This window comes from Chrysemys picta, chromosome 7, assembly GCF_011386835.1.
Source record: "Chrysemys picta bellii isolate R12L10 chromosome 7, ASM1138683v2, whole genome shotgun sequence".
Classification (NCBI taxonomy): Eukaryota; Metazoa; Chordata; order Testudines; family Emydidae; genus Chrysemys; species Chrysemys picta.
The window spans coordinates 98,312,880-98,335,289 of NC_088797.1; the positions used below are offsets into that span (position 1 = coordinate 98,312,880).

Consider the following 22,410-nt stretch of genomic DNA (forward strand, 5'->3'; position numbering starts at 1 on the left):
TCCATCAGCATAATGACAGATGCATCTCTGGTGGCCAAATTTAGGGATCCACACCATTCAGGGCAAATGATCTACCCATGGTTACTCCTCAACCTCCTGGAGCTGAGGGCAGTTAGGAATGCCAGTAACCATTTCCTGCCGATCCATAAAAATCATGACAGACAATGTAGCCTGCATGTTTTATATCAACTGACAACTTGTGTGTGTGGAGAGAGATCCCCTTCTCTTTTTGCCAAAGCAATAAAGCTATGGAGCTGATGCGTAGCCAGCTGCATCCTAATCTTGGCAGCTTAATTACTGGGTATACAAAATACTATGGGTGATGACCTCAGCAGGCAGTTCTCCCAGAATTACAAATGGGAGTTGGATTCTCAGACTCTCAAGCACATTTTTCTGAAGTGAATCTCTTTGCCATCGTTACCAACAGAAATTGCAAACAGTTTTGCTTCGGGGGTGGGTTATAGGTCCTCCCTGACTGGGGGAGGTGCTTTCCTTGTTCTGTGGACAAGAGGCCTTCTCTGTGTACTTCCTCCAATGCCTTTGATTTTGAAAGTGGTAAATAAGATCAAGCAAGACAAAGTCAAGATAATGTTGTTAAATCCAATATTCCCACACAGGGCTGGTACCCTTTGCCTTGCCGTTTGTCTGGCGATGAGCCTTCCATCCGTTCCCAGCCTTCTCTCTCTTGATGCTGGGCAGACTCTCCATCCTAACCTGGGAATTCTTTGCCTCAAGGCTTCGTTACTCAGTGGTTCACAGGAGTACAGACCTCCTGTTCTGCAGAGGTACAGAAGATGTTCTTAAATAGGAGGAAAAGGTCTACATGAAATACTTACTTGTAAAAGTGGAAAAGGTTTCCCCACGGGTATATTCAGCGACATCTTTGGTCTGTTTCTTCTTCATTCTCTGGTGTCCTTGACTGTCTACTGGAATCCAAAAAGTCCAGGATTATATGAGTTCCCTGAGGGTCCACCTGCTATCTATAACAGCCTTTCATTCCTTGGTTGAGGGATTCTCAGTTTGCTCAGCCCACCACTGCAAGATTCATTAAATGATTAAGAAATATTTTCATTCACATTAGAGAACCTATCCTTGTATGGGATTTAAACTTTAAACTTTTTACTCCGATGTCTTATGAAACTCCCTTTAAAAGCGATGGCCACTTATTCCCTCCTTCATCTATCCATGAAAACAACCTTGTTGGGGACTATCACTTCTGCTAAAACAATTGAGGAACTGGGAGTTTTAATGGCAGACCCTCGCATTACAATGTTTTTCAAGGTCAAAGTTTCATGTCCACTTCCAAAATTTTTACCTGTTATCATCTGAATTTCATATCATTTAGGTTATACATTTCCCAATTTTCTTCCCAAAACCACACCAGACCAGGGAAGATGCTGCCTTCCATATCTTAGATGTCAGGAGGGAGCTAGCCTTTTATTTGGACAGAACCAGATCATTCAGAAAATCTCCAAGACTGTGTCAATTGCTGACAGGTCCAAAGGGTCCACAATTTCCACCCAGAGGCTCTCTAGGTGGATTTTTGAATGTATTATTTCTTGCTATGAATCTGACGATTTACAACCTCCCTCTATGGTATTGGCCAACACCATGAGATTACTTTCTACTTTTATGGCATTACTCAAAAATGTTCACATTTTTGAGATCTGCAAAGCTGCAAATTGGTTTTTAGTACATATATTCTCCAAGCACTATATGTTGGTTCATTCTTCTAGATCAGATGCTCCTCTTGGGAACACAGTTTTGTTTTTAGAATTAGACTCAGCTCTGAAACTCACTTCTTCTGTGGAGGATACTGCTCGGAAGTCACCTGAAGTCAAGGATGCATTACTCAGAGAAGAAGGAAGGTTACTCAGCTTGTGCAGTAACTGGAGTTCTTTGAGATGTGTGTTCTGTGGGTGCTCCACTACCCCCTCTCTTTCCCTTCTGCTTTGGCGTTTCCTCTGAGGGACTTAGTGGTGGAGAAGGAACTGAAGATGGCTCTCCCACACAGTCCTACATATCCTCTGTGCAAGGCACAAGGACATGTAGGGCACATGGGTGGGGTGAATGGGGACTACTAGCAAAAATCTCCAGTCAAAGGCTCATGGGGTGAAGGCATAACTGAAGTGGAGCACCCACAAGGACACACATCTTGAAGAATTCCAGTTACTGCATAGCATAAGTAGCCTTTCCTTTTTCACACTTTCCTCTCATACCTTGAGTCCTGAGGAATCATAGAATCATAGACTTTAAGGTCAGAAGGGACCATTATGATCATCTAATCTGACCTCCTGCACAACACAGGCCACAAAATCTCACCCACCCACTCCTGTATCAAACCTATGTCTGAGCCATTGAAGTCCTCAAATCATGGTTTAAAGACTTCAAGGTGCAGAGAATCTTCCAGCAAGTGACCCGTGCCCCACGCTGCAGAGGAAGGCGAAAAACCCCCAGGGCCTCTGCCAATCTGCCCTGGAGGAAAATTCCTTCCCAACCCCAGATATGGCAATCAGCTCAACCCTGAGCATGTGGGCAAGACTCACCAGCCAGACATCCAGTAAAGAATTCTCTGTAGTAACTCAGATCCCACCCCATCTAACATCCCATCACAGGCCATTGACCATATTTACCGCTAATAGTCAAAGACCAATTTATTGCCAAAATTAGGCTATCCCATCATACCATCCCCTCCATAAACTTATCAAGCTTAGTCTTGAAGCCAGATAAGTCTTTTGCCCCCACTGCTCCTCTTGGAAGGCTGTTCCAGAACTTCACTCCTCTTAGAAACCTTCATCTAATTTCAAGTCTAAACCTTCTGATGGCCAGTTTATATCCATTTGTTCTTGTGTCCACATTGGTACTGAACTTAAATCATTCCTCTCCCTCCCTGGTATTTATTCCTCTGATATATTTATAGAGAGCAATCGTATCTCCCCTCAGCCTTCTTTTGGTTAGGCTAAACAAGCCGAGCTCTTTGAGTCTCCTTTCATAAGACAGGTTTTCCATTCCTCGGATCATCCAAGTAGCCCTAAGGTGATTTGTAGTAGAGAAGGAGCTGGAGAGGCAGTTGGTCCGCACTGCCCCTTGTGCCCTCAGTTCAGAGCACAGGATGCAGTTGAAGACCAATAGACACTGCTAGTGAAAAAAGCTTCTGGTCTCAGGCTCATGGAGTGCATGCGCACGCACACACAGTGGAATACCAATAGGAACCACATGTCTCAAAGAACTCCAGTTACTGTTAGATTAGTAATCTTCCTTTTTCCATTTGACTTCTTTGGGAGTTCCCCATAGGGATGACTTGCAGGTTCAGGCCCTATGTTTGTATTAGTGAAATGTTAGCCAAAACTACAGGTGGTTAAGCCTGATCCTCTTCAGTTGGCAGTACAAGTGCAATTGCTTCCCTCCATCATACTATATAATGGCATTCCTCTGACTTCTTATATACTTGTATTGGTATTAAAGGAAAACATTTAAAAGTATGTTTCACATCTTTTAATTTAAAACAATTTTTGTAGATTGATTGCCACATTTTATACTACTGTTTTGACAGGTCTGGTTCAATACACAGCAAAACAGTTCACCAATGTGCGTAAGTTTTGAAATTTCAAAGGAAGGTTTTTGGAGGCAATTTCTACCATACAATTTTCAATGCATAAAAACACAAACTGTACAGGTAACTCCTCCAATTTTCAAAGTTTATCTGTCTGATATGAATTATAGTAATTATCATTTGTTATGTTTGTTTCAAAAGATCATCATTGTTAATAAGTTTCTGTAAAAAGCGGGCAGTAATTGCTTGAATAGCCCACTATTGTAAGCAGCTGTAAATCCTGCTGGGAAAAGGTTAAAAGGGTTGGCTATGCTGATTTAGAGGCAGGTGGCTAGTTCCTGAATATAATGGATTTGTGAGTGACTCTATGAGGAAAGATGTGTGTGGAGCAGTCTTGAAGGAGCAGTCAAGCCTGCAGAGAAGGTTTGAATTGAACCATATCACCTTATTGTTATAAGAGCTAAACAAAGTAGGTTGGGAAAGGTGCCAACTCTATTTTCATTAAGATAGTAAAAGTTAATGGGTAGATCGTTGACTACTGCTGAGGGGATTACACAGTGCAAATTAGATGTTGTGGAAGGCCTATATGTGTGTGTGCCAAGATGACATAAAGATCATCTTTGCACTGCCCTGATTATGGGGCTGTTATGTGCAAGAACAATCTTCACGCATAAATTAGAGCAACCAGAGAATTGGTCTAATTGACGTGGCTGTTAACAGCCCCAATGGGGCCAAAATCACAGCTCGGGATTGAAGCAGTATGTGCGTGTCCCTATCATGGCCCCTTCCCTCCACGCGCACCCTCTGTGTGTGCAGCTGGGTAGCATAGGAACCTCTGGGACACTGGGATGATCCTCAGAGGGCCAATTGTGTTTACTCTATGTACATATTCCACTGACAATGTGTGCAAAGTAGCTGCACTTCATTTGAGGATCTGGCCAAATGTCTTGTTATATCTTAACTTCCTATCAAGTATACATCTATCTCTTTCAGCCAAAAGAAATACTTTACACCCCTACTAATGGAAGCATGGTAGAAGAACTACGGAACAGGTAGGGATCTTTTTGAATACTAAAAGCATGTGACCATAGTGGAAGTTGGGGATGCTCAGCTTCTTGGGAAACCAGGTCAACAGTCCATTACTTGTCTACCACAAATTTATCTTTTCAGACTGGCCTGCTAGTGGAATTGCTGAAGTATATTAATTCTATGTATACTAGCGATGTTTATCGAAAAGAAGCGTTAAAGTTTTAGGTCCAGATCATGAAAAATAAATGCTTTAAAAGGTCACAGGGAATTTTGTTAATCATGTTTCATTACTTAAATTTATTTATAAATAGGGCTGTCAGTTAACTCACGCGATAAACTCAAAAAAGTTAATCACGGTTAAAAAATTAATCACGATTAATCGCACTGTTAAACAATAGAATCCCAATTGAAATTTATTAAATATTTTTGGATGTTTTTCTACATTTTCAAATATATTGACTTCAGTTACAACACAGAATACGAAGTGTACAGTGCTCACTTTATATTTTTTTATTACAAATATTTGCACTGTAAAAATGATAAACAAAAGAAACAGTATTTTTCAGTTCACCTCAAACAAGTCCTGTAGTGCAATCTCTTTATCGTGAAAGTGCAACTTACAAATGTAGATTTTTTTTTGTTACATAACTGCACTCAAAAACAAAACAGTGTAAAACTTTAGAGCCTACAAGTCTGCTCAGTCCTACTTCTCATTCAGCTAATCGCTAAGACAAACAAGTTTATTTACATTTACAGGAGATCATGCTGCCCGCTTCTTGTTTACAGTGTCACCTGAAAGTGAGAATATTTGCATGGCACTTTTGAAACTAGCATTGCAAGGCATTTACATGCCAGATATGCTAAACATTTGTATGTCGCTTCATGCTTTGGCCACCATTCCAGAGGACATGCTTCCATGCTGATGACGCTTGTTAAAAAAAATGCCTTAATTAAATTTGTGACTGAATTCCTTGAGGGAGAATTGTATCCCTCCTGCTCTGTTTTATGCACATTCTGCCACATATTGCATGTTATAGCACTCTCGGATGATGATCCAGAACATGTTGTTTGTTTTAAGAGCACTTTCACCTCAGATTTGACAAAATGCGAAGAAGGTACCAATGTGAGATTTCTAAGGATAGATACAGCACTCGACACAAGGTTTATGAATCTGAAGTGCCTTCCAGAATTTGAGAGGGACGAGTTGTGGAGCACGCTATCAGATGTCTTAAAAGAGCAACACTCTCATGCGGAAACTACAGAACCTGAACCACCAAACAAGAAAAATCAACCTTCTGCTGGTAGCATCTGACTCATGATATGAAAATGAACATGCATTTGTCCACACTGCTTTGGATTGTTATCAAGCAGAACCCGTCATCGGCATGGATGCATGTCCTCTGGAATGGTGGCCAAAGCATGGAGGGACATATGAATCTTTAGCGCATCTGGCACGTAAATATCTTGCGATGCCAGTGCCATGCGAACACCTGTTTTCACGTTCAGGTGACATTGTAAACAGGAAGCGGGCAGCATTATCTCCCGCAAATATAAACAAATTTGTTTGTCTGAGCGATTTGCTGAACAAGAAGTAGGATTGAGTGGACTAGTAGGTTCTAAAGTTTTACATTGTTTTATTTCTGAATGCAGGTTTTTTGTACATAATTCTACATTTGTAAGTTCAACTTTCATGATAAAGAATTTCCATTATAGTACTTCTAATAGGGGAATTGAAAAATACTATTTCTTTTGTTTGTTTACAGTGCAAATATTTGTAATCAAAAATAAATATAAAGTGAGCACAGTATATTTTGTATTTTGTGTTGTAATAAAAATTAATATATTTGAAAATGTAGAAAACATCCAAAAATATTTAAATAAATTGTATTCTATTATTGTTTAACAGTGCGATTAATTGCACAATTAACCGCGATTAATTTTTTTTATCACACGATTAATCACAATTTTTTTAATTGCTTGACAGCCCTATTTATAAAGATTTTGTAACTTTTATCACAGGATCGAAAAGACCTTAAAAAGTAAAATAATGGAATGGCGATTTCAGCAACCAACTCGGTGGCATCGACAGTGTACTGCTCTTCTACGACAAATTCTTCCCAAGCTAGAATTAAGAAATCGGATCTTTGTTACAGACAAAGAAGAAAATGAATTGGAAAGTTTACTGGAACATTATTGGGTTAGTATTTACATTATAAACAATTAAATTTTATAATTTAAATTATAAACAATATTAAGAGAGATTAATTTAAAACTGAGTATGTGTAGTATAAAGAAGGTAATGTGTATAAATAGCTGCAGCACTGAATACAGAAGCTCACTCATGATCAAACATATTTTAATACTGCTTTATTTTGATATAAGTAAGGAAATAACGACTAGCTATATAAAAAAGGAACAAAAATAACTTTAAAATGCTCAAAATAAGAACCACAGACATACATTTCTGTAAGTTGACATAGAATATGTAAAACAGTTTTTGCCAGAATGCATCTTATAATAAATCTCACATTTTGGAAATTATTTCCTGATATTTCTTTTCATAATGTCACCCTTTTGGTTTCATGTTTTAGAACAACAAATACAATTTTTTTCCATCTTTGCTGTTTACATCTTTCAGATATGTTAAGATGGTTATTTAGTTTCCCACTCATTAGTTATCATTTAGACGGATTGTACGAGTTATTCTTCTTCAAGCGATGATGGTCCCTATCTGTATTCGACACATGGGTGCACTTGCATGCCATGTGCCTGAGTCCGGAAGTGTTCTTAGCAGTGTCCGTTGACCTGCAAGTGCATAGTGCATCTTCTTGAGCTTCCAGCTTAAGAGTATAAGAGGTAGTGCAGGTCGACAGCTCTTCAGTTCTCTTTTACTGCTGCATGGCCTGAGTTGGAACCCCGTTCCTTCGCACTTTTAGTTTGCTAAAAGAGTGACTTACTTTGTAAATAGTTTGTCTTAGTGATAGTTAGCTAAGTTAAGTTTTAGTGTAAACGGAAGCCGGACCAGGGCAAGGCCTTCAAGGTGACATGCATGTGGGACGCCAGCAACCATTTCCTCCCCGGGGACAGCTTCACCCAATTTGCCAACTGTAGGTTCATCCACTGGGCCCGGCTCAACTGCGTCCCGCTGAACGGAGCCGTCCACCATGGGAATCAGGACAAGTGATGCAGGAAGTGCGCCTATGCCAACAAGACACTACCCCACATCTTGTGTAGCTGCAAGCCCCATTCCAGAGCCTGGCAACTGCGACACAACGCCATCCAAGATCGCCTAGTCAGAGCCATCCACCTGTGGGGAAGGTAGCCGTGAACTCCGCCATCCCCGGAACTGACAGCCAACTGTGACTGGACATCGTCATCACCAACAAGGACTGGAAGAAGATCATCATGGTGGATGTTACAGTGCCCTTCGAAAACAAGACCCTGGCTTTCCACGATGCCCGATCTCGAAAGCTGGAGAAATACGCCCCTCTGGCCGACATCCTGAGAGCTAAGGGCTACGAGATCCAAACTCACACGCTGATCATCAGAGTCCTGGGCGTATGGTACCCCGGTAACGAGCGAGTGCTGAGAGAATGTGGAGTCGGTCAACAGTACGCTTGGCTGATGCAGCAACACATGGTGTCGGATGCCATCAGGTGGTCGAGGGACATCTACATAGAACACATCACTGGACATCGGCAATATCAGGAGGAATGAGCTGGAGTGCCAATGAGAAGTGCAGTCGGGAAAGTAACTCAAATACTTTCCTGATGGACTGTTTTTATCTAAATGGACAACCTATCCTAAATTCTCAATTACTGAGGGACAATCTTCACTCATTGATATATTTTGCTTTCTGCCACCAACTCTCTGTATAACTTTTTTCATGAGTAATGTACCTGAATACATGGATGCTAAATATCTAAACTGTATTCTTCAATTCATTCACCTAAATTTGGGTTATTGCTAATTATGCACTATATGTATCTTATGACTTTATCCACAAATACAAAGTTTGTTTTTAATCTAAGCACTATACCCAGATGTACAGACACTCTTTTCTCAACCTATGTATTAAACGTTTTTTAACATTAGCTTTAATAAAAAATTTTATTCTTGAGTTTGAGTTCAGAAATGTTTCTTAGCAGTGTCCATTGACCCACACGTATGTAGTGCATCTCCTCGTGCTCTCAGCCAAGGGTATAAGAGGTAGTGCGGGTCGATGCCTCTGCAGTTTCCCTCTTACCATTATGGAATCCAGTCCAAAGCAGAGGGGATGGAGGGCAGGGACCACACATCACTAAGAACCTCCAGTTACAGGTAAGTAACGTTCTCTTCTTCCTGGAGTGATGGTCCCTATGTGTATTCCACACGTGGGTGACTCATGAGTAAGGCTAAGATTTCGTCATGGATATTTTTTAGTAAAAGTCACGGACTGGTCACGGGGAATAAAGAAAATCTCAAGGACCCCTGACCTGTCCCTGACTTTTACTAAAAATATCCATGACAGAATGGTAAGGGACTGGTCAGCTGGGGGTGGCTGGGAGCTCTGGGTTTTCCCTTGCCAGCAGCGGTGGGGAGCTGCAAGAATCCCCCTGCCACCGTGGCAGTGGGGAGCTGCGGGGGGTCCCCCTGCCGCCACGGGGCAGGCCAGGGCCTCTGGGGGCCCCCTGTGCCCCCGCCACGGTGACTGGGGAGCTGCAGGGGTCAGAACAAAAAAAACCCACCACTTCCTAAAAATGTTCAGTCTGCTGATTATTGAGGGCATACATAAAAACAACGCAGGCTTCTTCCCATACTCAGTCTGTGAGAAATTCACCCGTATTGTGACATGCAAAATGAGGCTTAGACGCCACTTAAGACCTCACAATATGTCTGAAATAGGACTTAAGTGATTCTGGGTGAACTTCATCCTCCATGAATATGAGAGGATCAAAACAGCTTAATGTGGCCACAAGACGCCCGTTCTAGGAAACAGACGGTGTATTTGTTTGGAGGCAGCCTTTGTTGTTGTTGTTTTAAACAACTATCATTACTTCAGAACATGTTTAATTCTGTCAATAAAATAACACAATTGTAAATCAGCTTTTGTATAGTGTGTAGGAATGAGGAAGGTGTAATTTCATAGCCATACAGTAGGATAGATTTTGATTTCAGTTACTCCAGTGTATATTTGGAATAGCTCCACTGACTCAGTGGAATCCCTCTTTGCTATCTTAACCAAGTGAGACACAAACAAAAAGCATGCAAAATTTTCACAGATGCACTGAAAATCTTCAGTACACTAGATATCATACAACTTCTGCCACAAACAATAAAATGGAATTTAGATTGAAAGCTTAAAAGCCTTTTTTCTGAAATGTATTTTCTCAAAGTTTCTGTCCTGTAACTTCACTTTAAATCACAGTACTTGGGATATTCCATTTTCTTGAAGGAAACTATTTCTACAATGATTTTATTTATCATGGTCATATTCCATAGATTCTCCTGAAAGATCCATTCATTAGATAGAAAAATGGAGCTGGCTGGGGAAGCAACAGAGCACTAACCCTAGTTATAACAACATTATGAAACAAAAGCAGAATTGTGTTCCAGTTATTAATCATCCCTTGTGTGATATTGTTTTCCCTTTATACTGTGCATCTGCTCATAACACAAGTATAAATGTTACTGTACATAAAAATTATTTTAAAATTCTTCATAATGATTTATTATAAGATACCCTCTTTGGGTGAGATTCTGTGCTGTGCCTCTAGAGGTATTATCTACACTTCAAGCTGGAGGTATAAATTCCAGTTTGAGGAGATATACCTGTGCTAGCTCTGATTGAGATAGTGTGCTAAAAATAAAATTGTAGCTGTAGCAGCAGCAGGGGCTAGCTGTCCTGAGTACCTATTACTGTCTTGGATGTACTTGGAGCATGAACTTAGTGTCTTAGTGTAATTGGGACAATTAGTCTCTCCCATAGCTTGTGCTGCCGTGGCTACACTCTTTTTAGCACTTTAGCTTGATCAGAGCTAGTGTGGTTGTCTCCTCAAGCTGGAAATTACACCTCCCAGCTCCAAGGTAGACATACTCTCAGAGGCACAAGCATAGAATTCACAGCAGAAGTAGAAATGGGGGCTAAAGTGGCTTTAAGATGTCTCTGTGCCTCTCCAATGCTGGGCTGTTCCAGGGGCTGGAGAAGCTCTTGACATAACGTAGAGACAGCTTCCCTGGGCTGCCCTATGGAATGTAGTGCTGCATGCTGTTCGCCTGGCCTAAAATGCCCCTCCTACCTCTGTGCTAGGGCTTGCAAGAGGGTCCTCAGAAGAGCACCTTATGGCTGTCTCCACAAAACCTGCACAGAGGGAATCCTCTTGTAATGATGCTGGTTCTGGCGGGACCCAACTGAGAGTGCCAATTCAGGACAAATTGCTAAAACAGGGAAGTTACAGCCCAAGGCTGTGGTTTTTCCACCTCTAAGGCAAACCAAACCAGCCAGACAGTGAAGACTTTGGTCTCACCCCACTGGCTAACACAAGTCACACAAGCAATTCCCTTAGACACTCCAGTTTCCCAGTATCACCACCAGTGCCACTCGTTATGGGGACAAATGGTTATGAAGACCAATACCCCAGTAAAAGAAAAAAGGTTCTCTCGATCCCAAAGGACCAAGCCCCAGACCCAGGTCAATATACAAATTAGATCTTACCCACAAATCAGACTGTTGCCAAGCCTTTAGAATCTAAAATCTAAAGGTTTATTCATAAAAGGAAAAAGATATAGATGAGAGCTAGAATTGGTTAAATGGAATCAATTATATACAGTAATGGCAAAGTTCTTGGTTCAAGCTTGTAGCAGTGATGAAATAAACTGCAGGTTCAATATCAAGTCTCTGGAGTACATCCACAGCTGGGATGGGTCATTCAGTCCTTTGTGTAGAGCTTCCATTTGTAGCAAAGTCCCTCCAGAGGTAAGAAGCAGGATTGAAGACAAGATGGAAATGAGGCATCAGCCTTTTATAGTCTTTTTCCAGGTGTAAGAACACCTCTTTGTTCTTACTGTGGAAAATTAGAGCAAAATGGAGACTGGAGTCACATCTGCCAGTTCCTACATACTTTGCTGAGTTACAAGCAGGCGTGAGCTGGAGCCGGTTCGCACCGGTTCACACAAACTGGTTGTTAAATTTTGAAGCAGTTTTAGAACTGCTTGTTAACTGGCTTCCCTGCGAGGGAAGCTTTGATGGGCTCTGGTCGGGAAGCATGTAATTCCTCCTCCCGGCCATCGGGGGCGCTGCGGGAGCCATGTGGGCTGCCTCCTGGCCCTGTTGCTGTTGCTGCTCCTTGGACCTCTGGCCCTGGGGCTCCCACTGCTGCCTGATGGGTCCCCAGCTGTTCTGCTGGGCCTGGGCTACGTCCTGCTGCTCGGGCTGCTCCGAGCCGTTACTCTAAATTACATTTTATATGGAGGACCTTCAACTCTGTAAAGATGAATTTCCATCTATGATTAAAAATACTGACCTGTAATTGGAGGTTCTTCAAGATGTGTGGACCCTATCTGTATTCCACTACCCGCTCTCCTTCCCTTCCCTTCTGCTTCAGTTCTTCTCTGATTCATGGTATAGAAAGAACTAGAGAGATGGTCAGTCCACCCTACTCAACGGACACTACTTTCAAATTCTCTGGCTCCGAGCATACCTATGAATTAGAAGCAGAGGGGAAAAGGAAACCCCACATGAACTGTCAGGGGACCTGTGGAGACTTTATGTTCCTGGCATATCGGATACCACCAAACACATTCCAGGATAGACTGGCAATGGACCCAATTTATAGATGCTGAACTGGACTTGGACTTGCACTCCAAACTTTGGCTAGCCAGGTCAAAAAGGGGCAACAGGCTCATAGTCATCAGGTGATCGAATAATATGCTCAGGTCTTTCTTCTCCTGTGTTGTTTCCAGCTGGAGACCCCTTCCCCCCAGTGTACATCAGAAATCCTTCTTCTCAACTGCACTACCTTGCACTGTGTATTATTAAATTGCATCCAATTTCTATTGCCACAGTCCTCAATGTCATCCATTTCCTCCTGTATAAAATTCAAGTCCTCCCCTGTAATGATGATGCCTCTGAACTTCGTGTCATCAGCAAATTTCACTAGCACATTCCTATTTTTGTGCGAATTAAAATATTAAATAAAATCAGTCCCAAGACCAGCCCTTGAAGTACTCCACTAAGAACTCCCTCCAGTCTGATAGTTCTCCTTTCAGCACAATCTGTTCTTCTTTGAGTGCATACACATGTCCATTCCACTTTAGGTGTATGTGCACCAGTGCCAGTACCACTTTCCATAGTGGTACCCGTAAAGGGAGCGCATGCACCCTCCTCACGCTTGTGATGCTTGCCAAGAGCATAAAGGAGCAGAACTTCCCCATCCCCCTCAGTTCTTTCTCACCATCTGTGATCAGTGGTTAGAGCAAGTGTTAACTCTTCACACCTTCCCTTTTTTGTGCTTTAGAGAACTTTATAAAGGCTGATTTTGTAAATAGTTAGTTTAAAAGATTTCTAGTTAATAGTTAGCAGACTCTGCACGCTCTGTCTGCATCTAACCACCTGGATGGCTCAGTGGTTTAATCATCAGGATTCTGCCTCTTCTGCTGCAGTTAAAAATGTTCTTTTGAATAGCAGGAAATTGTCTACCCATGAAATGGAAGAGGTTCTCTGTTTGGTCCCTGCAGGGAAACACTTCTCCTTCCCGGATCCTATCCAGTCTATCCTAGACTACTTGTTACATCTAAAAGAGAAAACATTGTCAGTTAGCTCACCTGTCTACTATCTCAGGGTTTCACACACCTATAGATGCCGGATCCGTATTATGCAATCCTATGACTTTCAGATTACTAAAAGGTTTGGACAGAGTATTCAAAAATGTTAAAAATCTAATTCTTCCTGGGATTTAAACTTAGTTCTCTCTGAATTAATGGGACCTCCTTTCCAACCCACAGATATCTGCTAGTTGTCACATTTCTCAGGGTAAATTATGATTTTAATAGCTGTTACCTCAGCTAGGAGGGTTACAGAGGTCTGGGATCTGATGGCTGACTCTCCGTACACTATATTTTGCAAGGACAAAGTGGCTTTAGATCCTTACCCCTAAATTTCTTACCAAAGTGGTTTCAGATTTTCATTTGAATCAGACTATTTATTTACCAATTTTCTTTCCAGTGCCCCACTCTCATAAGGATGAAGAGAAACTACATACCTTGGCTATTCAAAAGAGCATTAGCTTTTATATGTGGACAGAACTAAAGAGTTTTGGTTATCTCCGTACTTGTTTGTTTCAAGTGCTGACCAATTGAAAGGTAAACCTTAAAACAAACAACATGTGCTGAGTCATCATCTGAGACTGCTATAACATGCAATATATGGCAGAATGTGAATAAAACAGAGCAGGGGACATACAATTCTCTCCCAAGGAGTTCAGTCACAAATTTAATGAATGCATTATTTTTTAACGAGCATCATCAGCATGGAAGCATGTCCTCTGGAATGGCGGCCGAAGCATGAAGAAACATACGAATGTTTAGCATATCTGGCATGTAAATATCTTGCAATGCCAGCTACAAAAATGCTATGCAAATGCCTGTTCTCACTTTCAGGTGACATTGTAAATAATAAGTAGGTAACATTATGTCCTGTGTAAACAAACTTGTTTGTCTTCGCAATTGGCTGAACAAGAAGTAGGACTGAGAGGTTTTGTAGGCTTTAAAGTTTTACATTGTTTTATTTTTGAGTGCAGTTATGTAACAAAAAAAAATCTACATTTGTAAATTGCACTTTCATGATAAAGAGATTGCACTACAGTACTTGTATGAGGTGAATTGAAAAATACAATTTCTTTTGTTTATCATTTTTAGAGTGCAAATATTAGTAATCAAAAATAATAATATAAGTGTACACTTTGTATTCTGTGTTGTAATTGAAATCAATATATTTGAAAATATAGGAAAACATCCAAAAATATTTAATAAATTTCACTTAGTATTCTATTGCTTAACAGTGTGATTAAAACTGTGATCAATTGGGATTAACTTTTTTGAGTTAATCGCATAAGTTAACTGTGATTAATCAACAGCCCTAATGAATTGCTTACTTTTCATGTATACTGACAAAACTTTTAATTTGGATATTCTGCATGAAATCTTGGCCACGTTGAAGTCAATGGCAAAACTCCCATTGGCTTCAGTGGAGCCAGAATTTCATTCTCTCAACTTATCATGGTTAATAAGTACAAAGAAAGAACAATTTTTATTTTTCTGAAAGTTTCTTAATGCAGAGCAATAACTTTTTACAGTATGTTTTATTGTTTGATACAAGAACATACAATATAATCTTTACATTGAATCAGTAGCTCAGAGCTAAAATACATTTCTGATAAATGAGAGGTTGGTTACTTAATAATTAGACAACTCGATGGAACTCATAAGAGAATTATCAAATGCTTCATTTCAAATTCAGACAAATGCATATGCCATATACTGTTTTTGATATGTGAACATTTTTTAACCATAAAACTATTATGAATAAAAGTGTAGCATTTAGTTTTTCATAAAATAATCCTTTCAAACTGTACTTATAGTTTCAATCCTATGTTTTTCTAGGTGACAGGATACCCTATCCAGATGCCATACACAGATTTACCATCAATAAGCGAGGCTGTGTATCAAACTGGCATTCATTCTTCAGAAATCCCAAACACAGAATTTGCTCTTGCTGTGTATATTCATCCATACCCAAACAACATCTTATCTGTATGGATCTACTTAGTTTCTTTGGTCCGTCATCAGTAAACAGTGCTGAATTCAATTATAATTAAACTAAGTTACTACATGTTACCTCTCATGATTTAAGATGGTTATTTAGGCATGAGAACTGGGACATGAGAAGGTAATTTTATACCACAAGAGATAAGCCAGTACTATTTATTGTACATTAATAGAATTTTGTTACTGTAGAGAGATTGTAGTTTTTAAAAATTCTAATTAGATCCAGTAGATCTATTATAAATTGACCTTATCATTTTTGCTAATTTCCCAATAATCTGAGACCAGCATTAAACTCATGTAAATCATTAGAATTATATTTAGTGTCCAGAGAAGTTGTTTAAATGATTTCTTGGAAAGTAGAGAGTAAACCCTTTGAGGAAAGATCTTAATGGGTTGTTTTATAAAAGAATTAGAATTTAGGGTCTTGCTGCCTCAACACAGTGAATTTCAAACATTTCAAGAGTAACACATAGTTGATACTATTAGTTAAATAAGGTGCTGTAGAATATTGTGGAATGCATATTAATGTTTGACTGGTAAAGACATAGTAGTTTACAATGGTGAATGTGAAAGTTGTGTAATAAAATACAAGTTTGTAACTTTAATATCCAGAAGGCTTCCCTAAATCTTAAGGCATTGTCCTACTCCTTTGAAATCATTGGGGGCAGGAACAGATCCTTAGTGTCATTGCTAACTTGTGAAGTTCACTTTGTGTGTTATGTTTTATATTCTTTTAATTTTCAGTTCTACGTTTTTTTGGAATGATTAATGGCAAATATTTTGTTCAAGTAGTGTTATGAAAATCCTTACTTTCCTTTAGCAGAATGTTTATGTTGTTTAATTTTTTAAAACTGAACGAGTTTAACTTTAGCATACAACAGTTAATTGTAAACAATAGGATTGCATACAATATACTTTATTATAGGGAAACATTCAAAAGCATAAAGCAAAGCTGTCAAATATATAAATGTTTTTATTATAAACTTTTAAAATCATTATAATATTGATAAGTAAAAAACTAGTGGTTTATTAATATTATTTTATATAGAATTTTAAAATATAAAGTATAAAATAAACTATAAGGAATATTAAATTAATATTCCTTGTGTATATTAAAATATTTTATCAACACATTAGAAAATGCCATTGCTGATGCCACTTGGGACAATTTGGAAATAAAACAGCACACTGATAACTGGGTTTTGAAGTTTGATTATTGTCAGATTAGGATGCTTACTTTGCATCCTCTGTGTATTCAGGGTCATATCTATGGCTGGCAGAGCTAATACATCACTGGAAAAGCTAGAGTCTTTTCTGGCTTGTACATAATCAACAGAATTGTTGGCTAGGTTCCATTTGCAGATTGTTGGTGATGTGTCAGCCAGCAAGAAACCAGTTTAACCTTTAACTTCCAGGCTGAATTTGCAGCACCGGCAGCCAGGAAAACCTAATCATTGCACTTACAAACAGCAGAATTGATTTGGACGTTTGGAGGTCATTGGAGACAATAAACAGGAAACTCCACTTTGCTATTTTTACATAACTAGAGTTGAACTGCAATTTAAAGGGAGAGGCTGAAACTTTGGATGAAATAATTCAAACTGCAGTGTTACCTTGCAACCAATTGTCTCAGACTCTCCGTAGTCCTAAATAATCACAAGGCTTGATGAAACCTTGTGCCCTTGAGACCAAGGGTATGTCTACACTGTGAAATTAGGTCAATTTAGTAGAAGTCGATTTTTTAGAAATCTATTTGATACAATCGATTGTGTTTGTCCCCACTAAACGCATTAAGTCGGCGGTGTGCGTCCACAGTACCGAGGCTAGCGTCAACTTTCGGAGTGTTGCACTGTGGTAGCTATCCACAGTTCCCGCAGTCTCTGCCACCCATTGGAATTCTGGGTTGAACTCCCAATGCCTGATGGGGCAAAAACATTGTCGTGGGTAGTTCTGGGTACATGTCATCAGGCCCCCTTCCCTCCCTCCGTGAAAGCAACGGCAAAAAATCATTTCTCGCCTTTTTTCCTGGGTTACCCATGCAGACGACATACCATGGCAAGCATGGAGCCTGCTCAGCTCACTGTCATTGTATGTCTCCTGGGTGCTGCTGGCAGACGCGGTACTGCAGTGCTACACAGCAGCATCCCCTTGGCCTTGCCTTGCAGACAGCAGATGATACAATACGACTGCTACTGTTGTCGTCGTCCCGTGGGTGCTCCTGGCCAACCTTGGTTAGGTTGTTCGGGGGTGCCTGGCCAGACATGGGTGCTCCTGGCCGGCCTTGGTGAGGTCGGTCAGGGGCGCCTAGACAAAAATGGGAATGACTCCAGGTCATTCTCTTCTTTAAGTTTCGTCTAATGGAGATTCAGTCCTGCCTGAATATCATGCCAACTGGAGGGTTCTGCCTCAGGCTGCTCTCCCAGTCGGCAGCACCGCGCGGTCGCATCTACCCCAGCCTATCCCTTGCTCCCATGGCTCATGAAGTCTGGACAGTAGTAAGGAGCAGTTCAACTATAGGCTGAGCAAGTGCATAATGGTGGTAGAATGTGCCTTTGGACATATAAAAGCACGCTGGCGCAGTTTACTGACTCGGTTAGACCTCAGCGAAACCAATATTTCCATCGTTATTACTGCTTGCTGTGTGCTCCACAATATCTGTGAGAGTAAGGGGGAAACGTTTATGGTGGGGTGGGAGGTTGAGGCAAATCGCCTGGCCGCTGATTACGTGCAGCCAGACACCAGGGCGGTTAGAAGAGCACAGCAGGGTGCGCTGCGCATCAGAGAAGCTTTGAAAACCAGTTTCATGACTGGCCAGGCTACGGTGTGAAAGTTCTTTTTGTTCCTCCTTGATGAAAACCCACCCCCTTGGTTCACTCTACTTCCCTGAAAGCCAACCGCCCTCCCCTCCCCCCTTTGATCTCAGCTTGCAGAGGCAATAAAGCCGTTGTTTCAAATTCATGCATTCTTTATTAATTCATCACACAAATGGGATAACTGCCAAGGTAGCCTGGGAGGGGTGGGGGAGGTGGGAAGCACATGGGTGGGGTAGTTGTATGGGCACCCCCTAGAATGACATGCAGCTCATCATAGAAGCAGCATGTCTGGGGCTCTGACCCGGAGCGGCCGTTTGCCTCTCTGGTTCTTTGGTAGGCTTAACGCAGCACTGCTGTGGGTCCCTGTTATAACCTCTGTCCTTCATGCCCTTGGAGATTTTTTCAAATATTCCAGCATTTTGTCTTTTGGAACGGAGTTTGGATAGCACGTATTCGTCTCCCCATACAGCGATCAGATGCAGTACCTCCCGTTCGGTCCATGCTGGAGCTTTTTTGCGATTCTGGGACTCCATGGTCACCTGTGCTGATCAGCGCGCTACGCTGGCCAAACAGGAAATGAAATTCAAAAGTTTGCAGGGCTTTTCCTGTCTACCTGGCCAGTGCATCTGAGCTGAGAGTGCTGTCCAGAGCGGTCACAATGGAGTACTCTGGGATAGCTTCCGGAGGCCAATACCATTGAATTGCATCCACACTACCCCAAATTCGACCCAGCAGGGTCGATTTCAGCACTAATCCCCTCATTGGGGAGGAGTACAGAAATCAAGCCCTTTAGGTCGACAAAAATGGCTTTGTCATGTGGATGGGTGCAGGCTTAAATCGATCTAACACTCGACCTAATTCGACCTAAACTCGTAGTGTAGACCAGGGCCAAGATGCAGTTCCCAGTCCCTAACTATTCCAATATCAATTGAGAAGCATGTCCAAAAAATTGAGTATTCTAAGAAATAGGTGTCATTCATATTTAGTAATGGTATTTGAAGGTCAAGGGATTCAGGTACATTATTTGTCCGTGATTTTAATGACCCATCCTTTGTGTGGTCTTTTATGTACCTCTAATTCCACATTGTTTTGCACATGCTAGACCTATCACAAAACTAACATAATACCGTGATGATGGGTACCTTATAAATGTAAGTAATCAAATAATAATGATTTTGATTTTAAGGCATTTTTCTGATTATTATGCAAGAACTACATTTCACTCACTGCTTTATTTTTCTGTGCACATGTAATACAATAATTCAGTTTTCAGAACTCACCTATCTGCTTTTCATTGTCAGCACAGGTACACAGGCATATGCAAGAGTTTTTTTAAGACAGTGGAAGAAATTAGAAAAGAGCTGAGAGCTAGTTTAATGAAGAAGGTGGAATTAATGTGGCCACGGGCTTTTCTTGTGGCCACAGCCTCCTGGGCTGTGATTGTGGGGGAAGGAAGAGAGGAGTGGGGAAGCAGCGCCCCCTTGCCCTCCCTGTTGCTCCTGGATGCACCGCCTTGGTGTTGGCTGCTAGGGCTGCAAGCAGGGGTTGGGCCGTGCCCCCTCTGGAGACAGCTGGGTCCCGATATCTCCCCCAGCACCACCACCCCCCAATTGCCCCTGGCCCCTGCTTAATTTGTCCCCAGGTTTGCTGGGGCTGAGTTAAGTACACTGTCAAAAGTGATATTTGTGTGTTTGTTAATACCACTTTTAACAGCAGATTTACTAGCTAGCAATAAATAAATTACAATGATTTGGATGTGTATATGTGCATCTTTATTTGTTTTTCCTAAAGGTCATTAAGTATTTTAGGAAAAAGTGTGAGGCCACCAAAAAAATTGTCCTGAGAACCCCTGGAATAGAAGGTATATCAATAGGCTTTGTGTGTCAGTCATATTGGATTCCATATCAAAGGAATTTTAATTTTATAGGATAAACTACAGCACATTAACTAACTGAGTTTGAGGAAAAAGTTCAGTGCCTAATGAACCAGTTGAATTTTCTGTGTATAATCACATTCTTAAAGAAAAAGTTTTGCTGGTATTTAGCAGAGTCTAGGATAAAGGCAAAAATGTGTGTGTGTTTTTTAAAACACCAGTTGAATACCAAAATAATATCTAAAGGACTGGATAGCAAGCGTAGAGAAGCCTTGCTGAAATGATAGATGCTGCAAAATTCAAAATAAACGCTGCTTTTAAGTGAGGTAATTTTCTTTGGTTTATTGAAAGGTGGTATCTACCCCTCTTATGGTATATAATTGTGTTCTGTTAAGGACATCATGTAAAAATTTCCTCTGCAAAATAGAGAAGGTAACAGTAATACAAGCAAAAGTTGAGACTGGGAGCATTCAGCAAAGTCAAGTGTAAGAAGGCGGCACAGTTTTGCTTACAGTATATTTACAGTCTACATGCAATTACTTTTTCCCAGTCAGAAATGTACAAAGAAACCTTAATAATGCTATTTTATTTCAAGCGACAAAGAGTCCTGTGGCACCTTATAGACTACAGAGCATAAGCTTTCGTGGGTGAATACCCACTTCGTCAGATGAATGTATTGGAAATTTCCAGAGGCAGGTATAAATATGCAGGCAAGAATCAGTCTAGAGATAATGAGGTGAGTTCAGTCAGGGAGGATGAGGCCCTCTTCTAGCAGTTGAGGTGTGAACACCAAGGGAGGAGAAACTGTTTTTATAGTTGGCTAGCCATTCACAGTCTTTGTTTAATCCTGAGCTAATGGTATCAAATTTCCAAATGAACTGAAGCTCAGCAGTTTCTCTTTGAAGTCTGGTCCTGAGTTTTTTTTGCTGCAGGATGGCTACCTTTAAGTCTGCAATTGTGTGTCCAGGGAGGTTGAAGTGTTCTCCTACAGGTTTTTGTATATTGCCATTCAGAATATCTGACTTGTGTCCAATTATCCTTTTACGTGAGGACTGTCCAGTTTGTACATAGCAGAGGGGCATTGCTGGCTTATGATGGCGCATATTACATTGCTGGAAGTGCAAGTGAATGAACCGGTAATGTTGTGGCTGATCTGGTTGGGTCCTGTGATGGTGTCGCTGGTGTAGCTATGTGTGGCTTCGAGGTTTGTTGCATGGATTGGTTCCTGAGTTAGAGTTACTATGGAGCGGTGTGTGGTTGCTGGTGAGAATATGCTTAAGGTTGGCGGGTTGTCTGTGAGCGAGGACTGGCCTGCCTCCCAAGGCCTGCGAAAGCCAGGGATCATTGTCCAGGATGGGTTGTAGATCACTGACGATGCGTTGGAGAGGTTTTAGCTGAGGACTGTAGGTGATGGCCAGTGGAGTTCTGTTGGTTTCTTTCTTGGGCTTGTCTTGCAGCAGGAGGCTTCTGGGTACACTTCTGGCTCTGTTGGTTTGTTTCCTTATTTCTTCGTGCGGGTATCGTAGTTTTGAGAATGCTTGGTGAAGATCTTGTAGGTGTTGGTCTCTGTCTGAGGGGTTGGAGCAAATGCGGTTGTACCTCTGCTCTTGGCTGTAGATGATGGATCGTGTGGTGTGTCCAGGATGGAAGCTGGAGGCACGAAGGTAGGCATAGCAGTCAGTGGGTTTTCGTTATAGGGTGGTGTTAAAATGACCATCGCTTATTTGTACCGTGGTGTCTAGGAAGTGGACCTCCCATTTAGATTGGTCCAGGCTGAGGTTGATGGTGGGGTGGAAGCTGTTGAAATTGTGGTGGAATTCTTCCACAGTCTCCTTCCCATGGGTCCAGATGATGAAGATGTCATCAATGTAGCGTAGGTAGAGAAGGGGTGTGAATGGACGAGAGCTGAGGAAGCGTTGTTTCAGGTCAGCCATAAAAACGTTGGCATATTGTGGAGCCATGTGAGAACTGTTTCATTCAAGCCAAAATAAAATGTTTAATTTCAATTTCAAAAATTTAAAGAAACATAAAATTAAAGGAAATTTTGAAACACAATTGTGACGTTGCAGTCTATGATTTTATAAAAATATGCTAATGAGTGAATATAATGTAACTGGAATATGCTTCATGCAAAAGGTCTCTTGTAAGGTATCATTACAAAGCTTATAATCTACTGAGTGTGTTCATTCTATTTCTATAAATGTATCACTCTTGTATTTAAAACTAGAAATATGAAATATAACTCTAAGGGCCTATTGTAAGTATGCAAAGTGTGGGCAATTAATGGCGGTTTGGAATCTTGATAGCTCCCATCAACCAGGACAATTAACTGTGGATGG

At 41.0% G+C, this 22,410-nt stretch overlaps 1 protein-coding gene across 1 annotated transcript in view; it reads left to right on the top strand.

Annotated features, from left to right (window-relative positions):
• Nucleotides 1-16,561, top strand: part of CC2D2B (coiled-coil and C2 domain containing 2B) — an 88,306-nt gene extending 71,745 nt beyond the window's left edge. Inside the window, exons 34-37 of the mRNA XM_065553625.1 lie at nucleotides 3,554-3,676; nucleotides 4,547-4,605; nucleotides 6,602-6,779; nucleotides 15,221-16,561. Of these exons, the coding sequence (XP_065409697.1) occupies nucleotides 3,554-3,676; nucleotides 4,547-4,605; nucleotides 6,602-6,779; nucleotides 15,221-15,409 (549 nt within the window). The 3' untranslated portion in view covers nucleotides 15,410-16,561. The remainder of the gene's footprint in view (nucleotides 1-3,553; nucleotides 3,677-4,546; nucleotides 4,606-6,601; nucleotides 6,780-15,220) is intronic.
• Nucleotides 16,562-22,410: the final 5,849 nt, after the last annotated feature.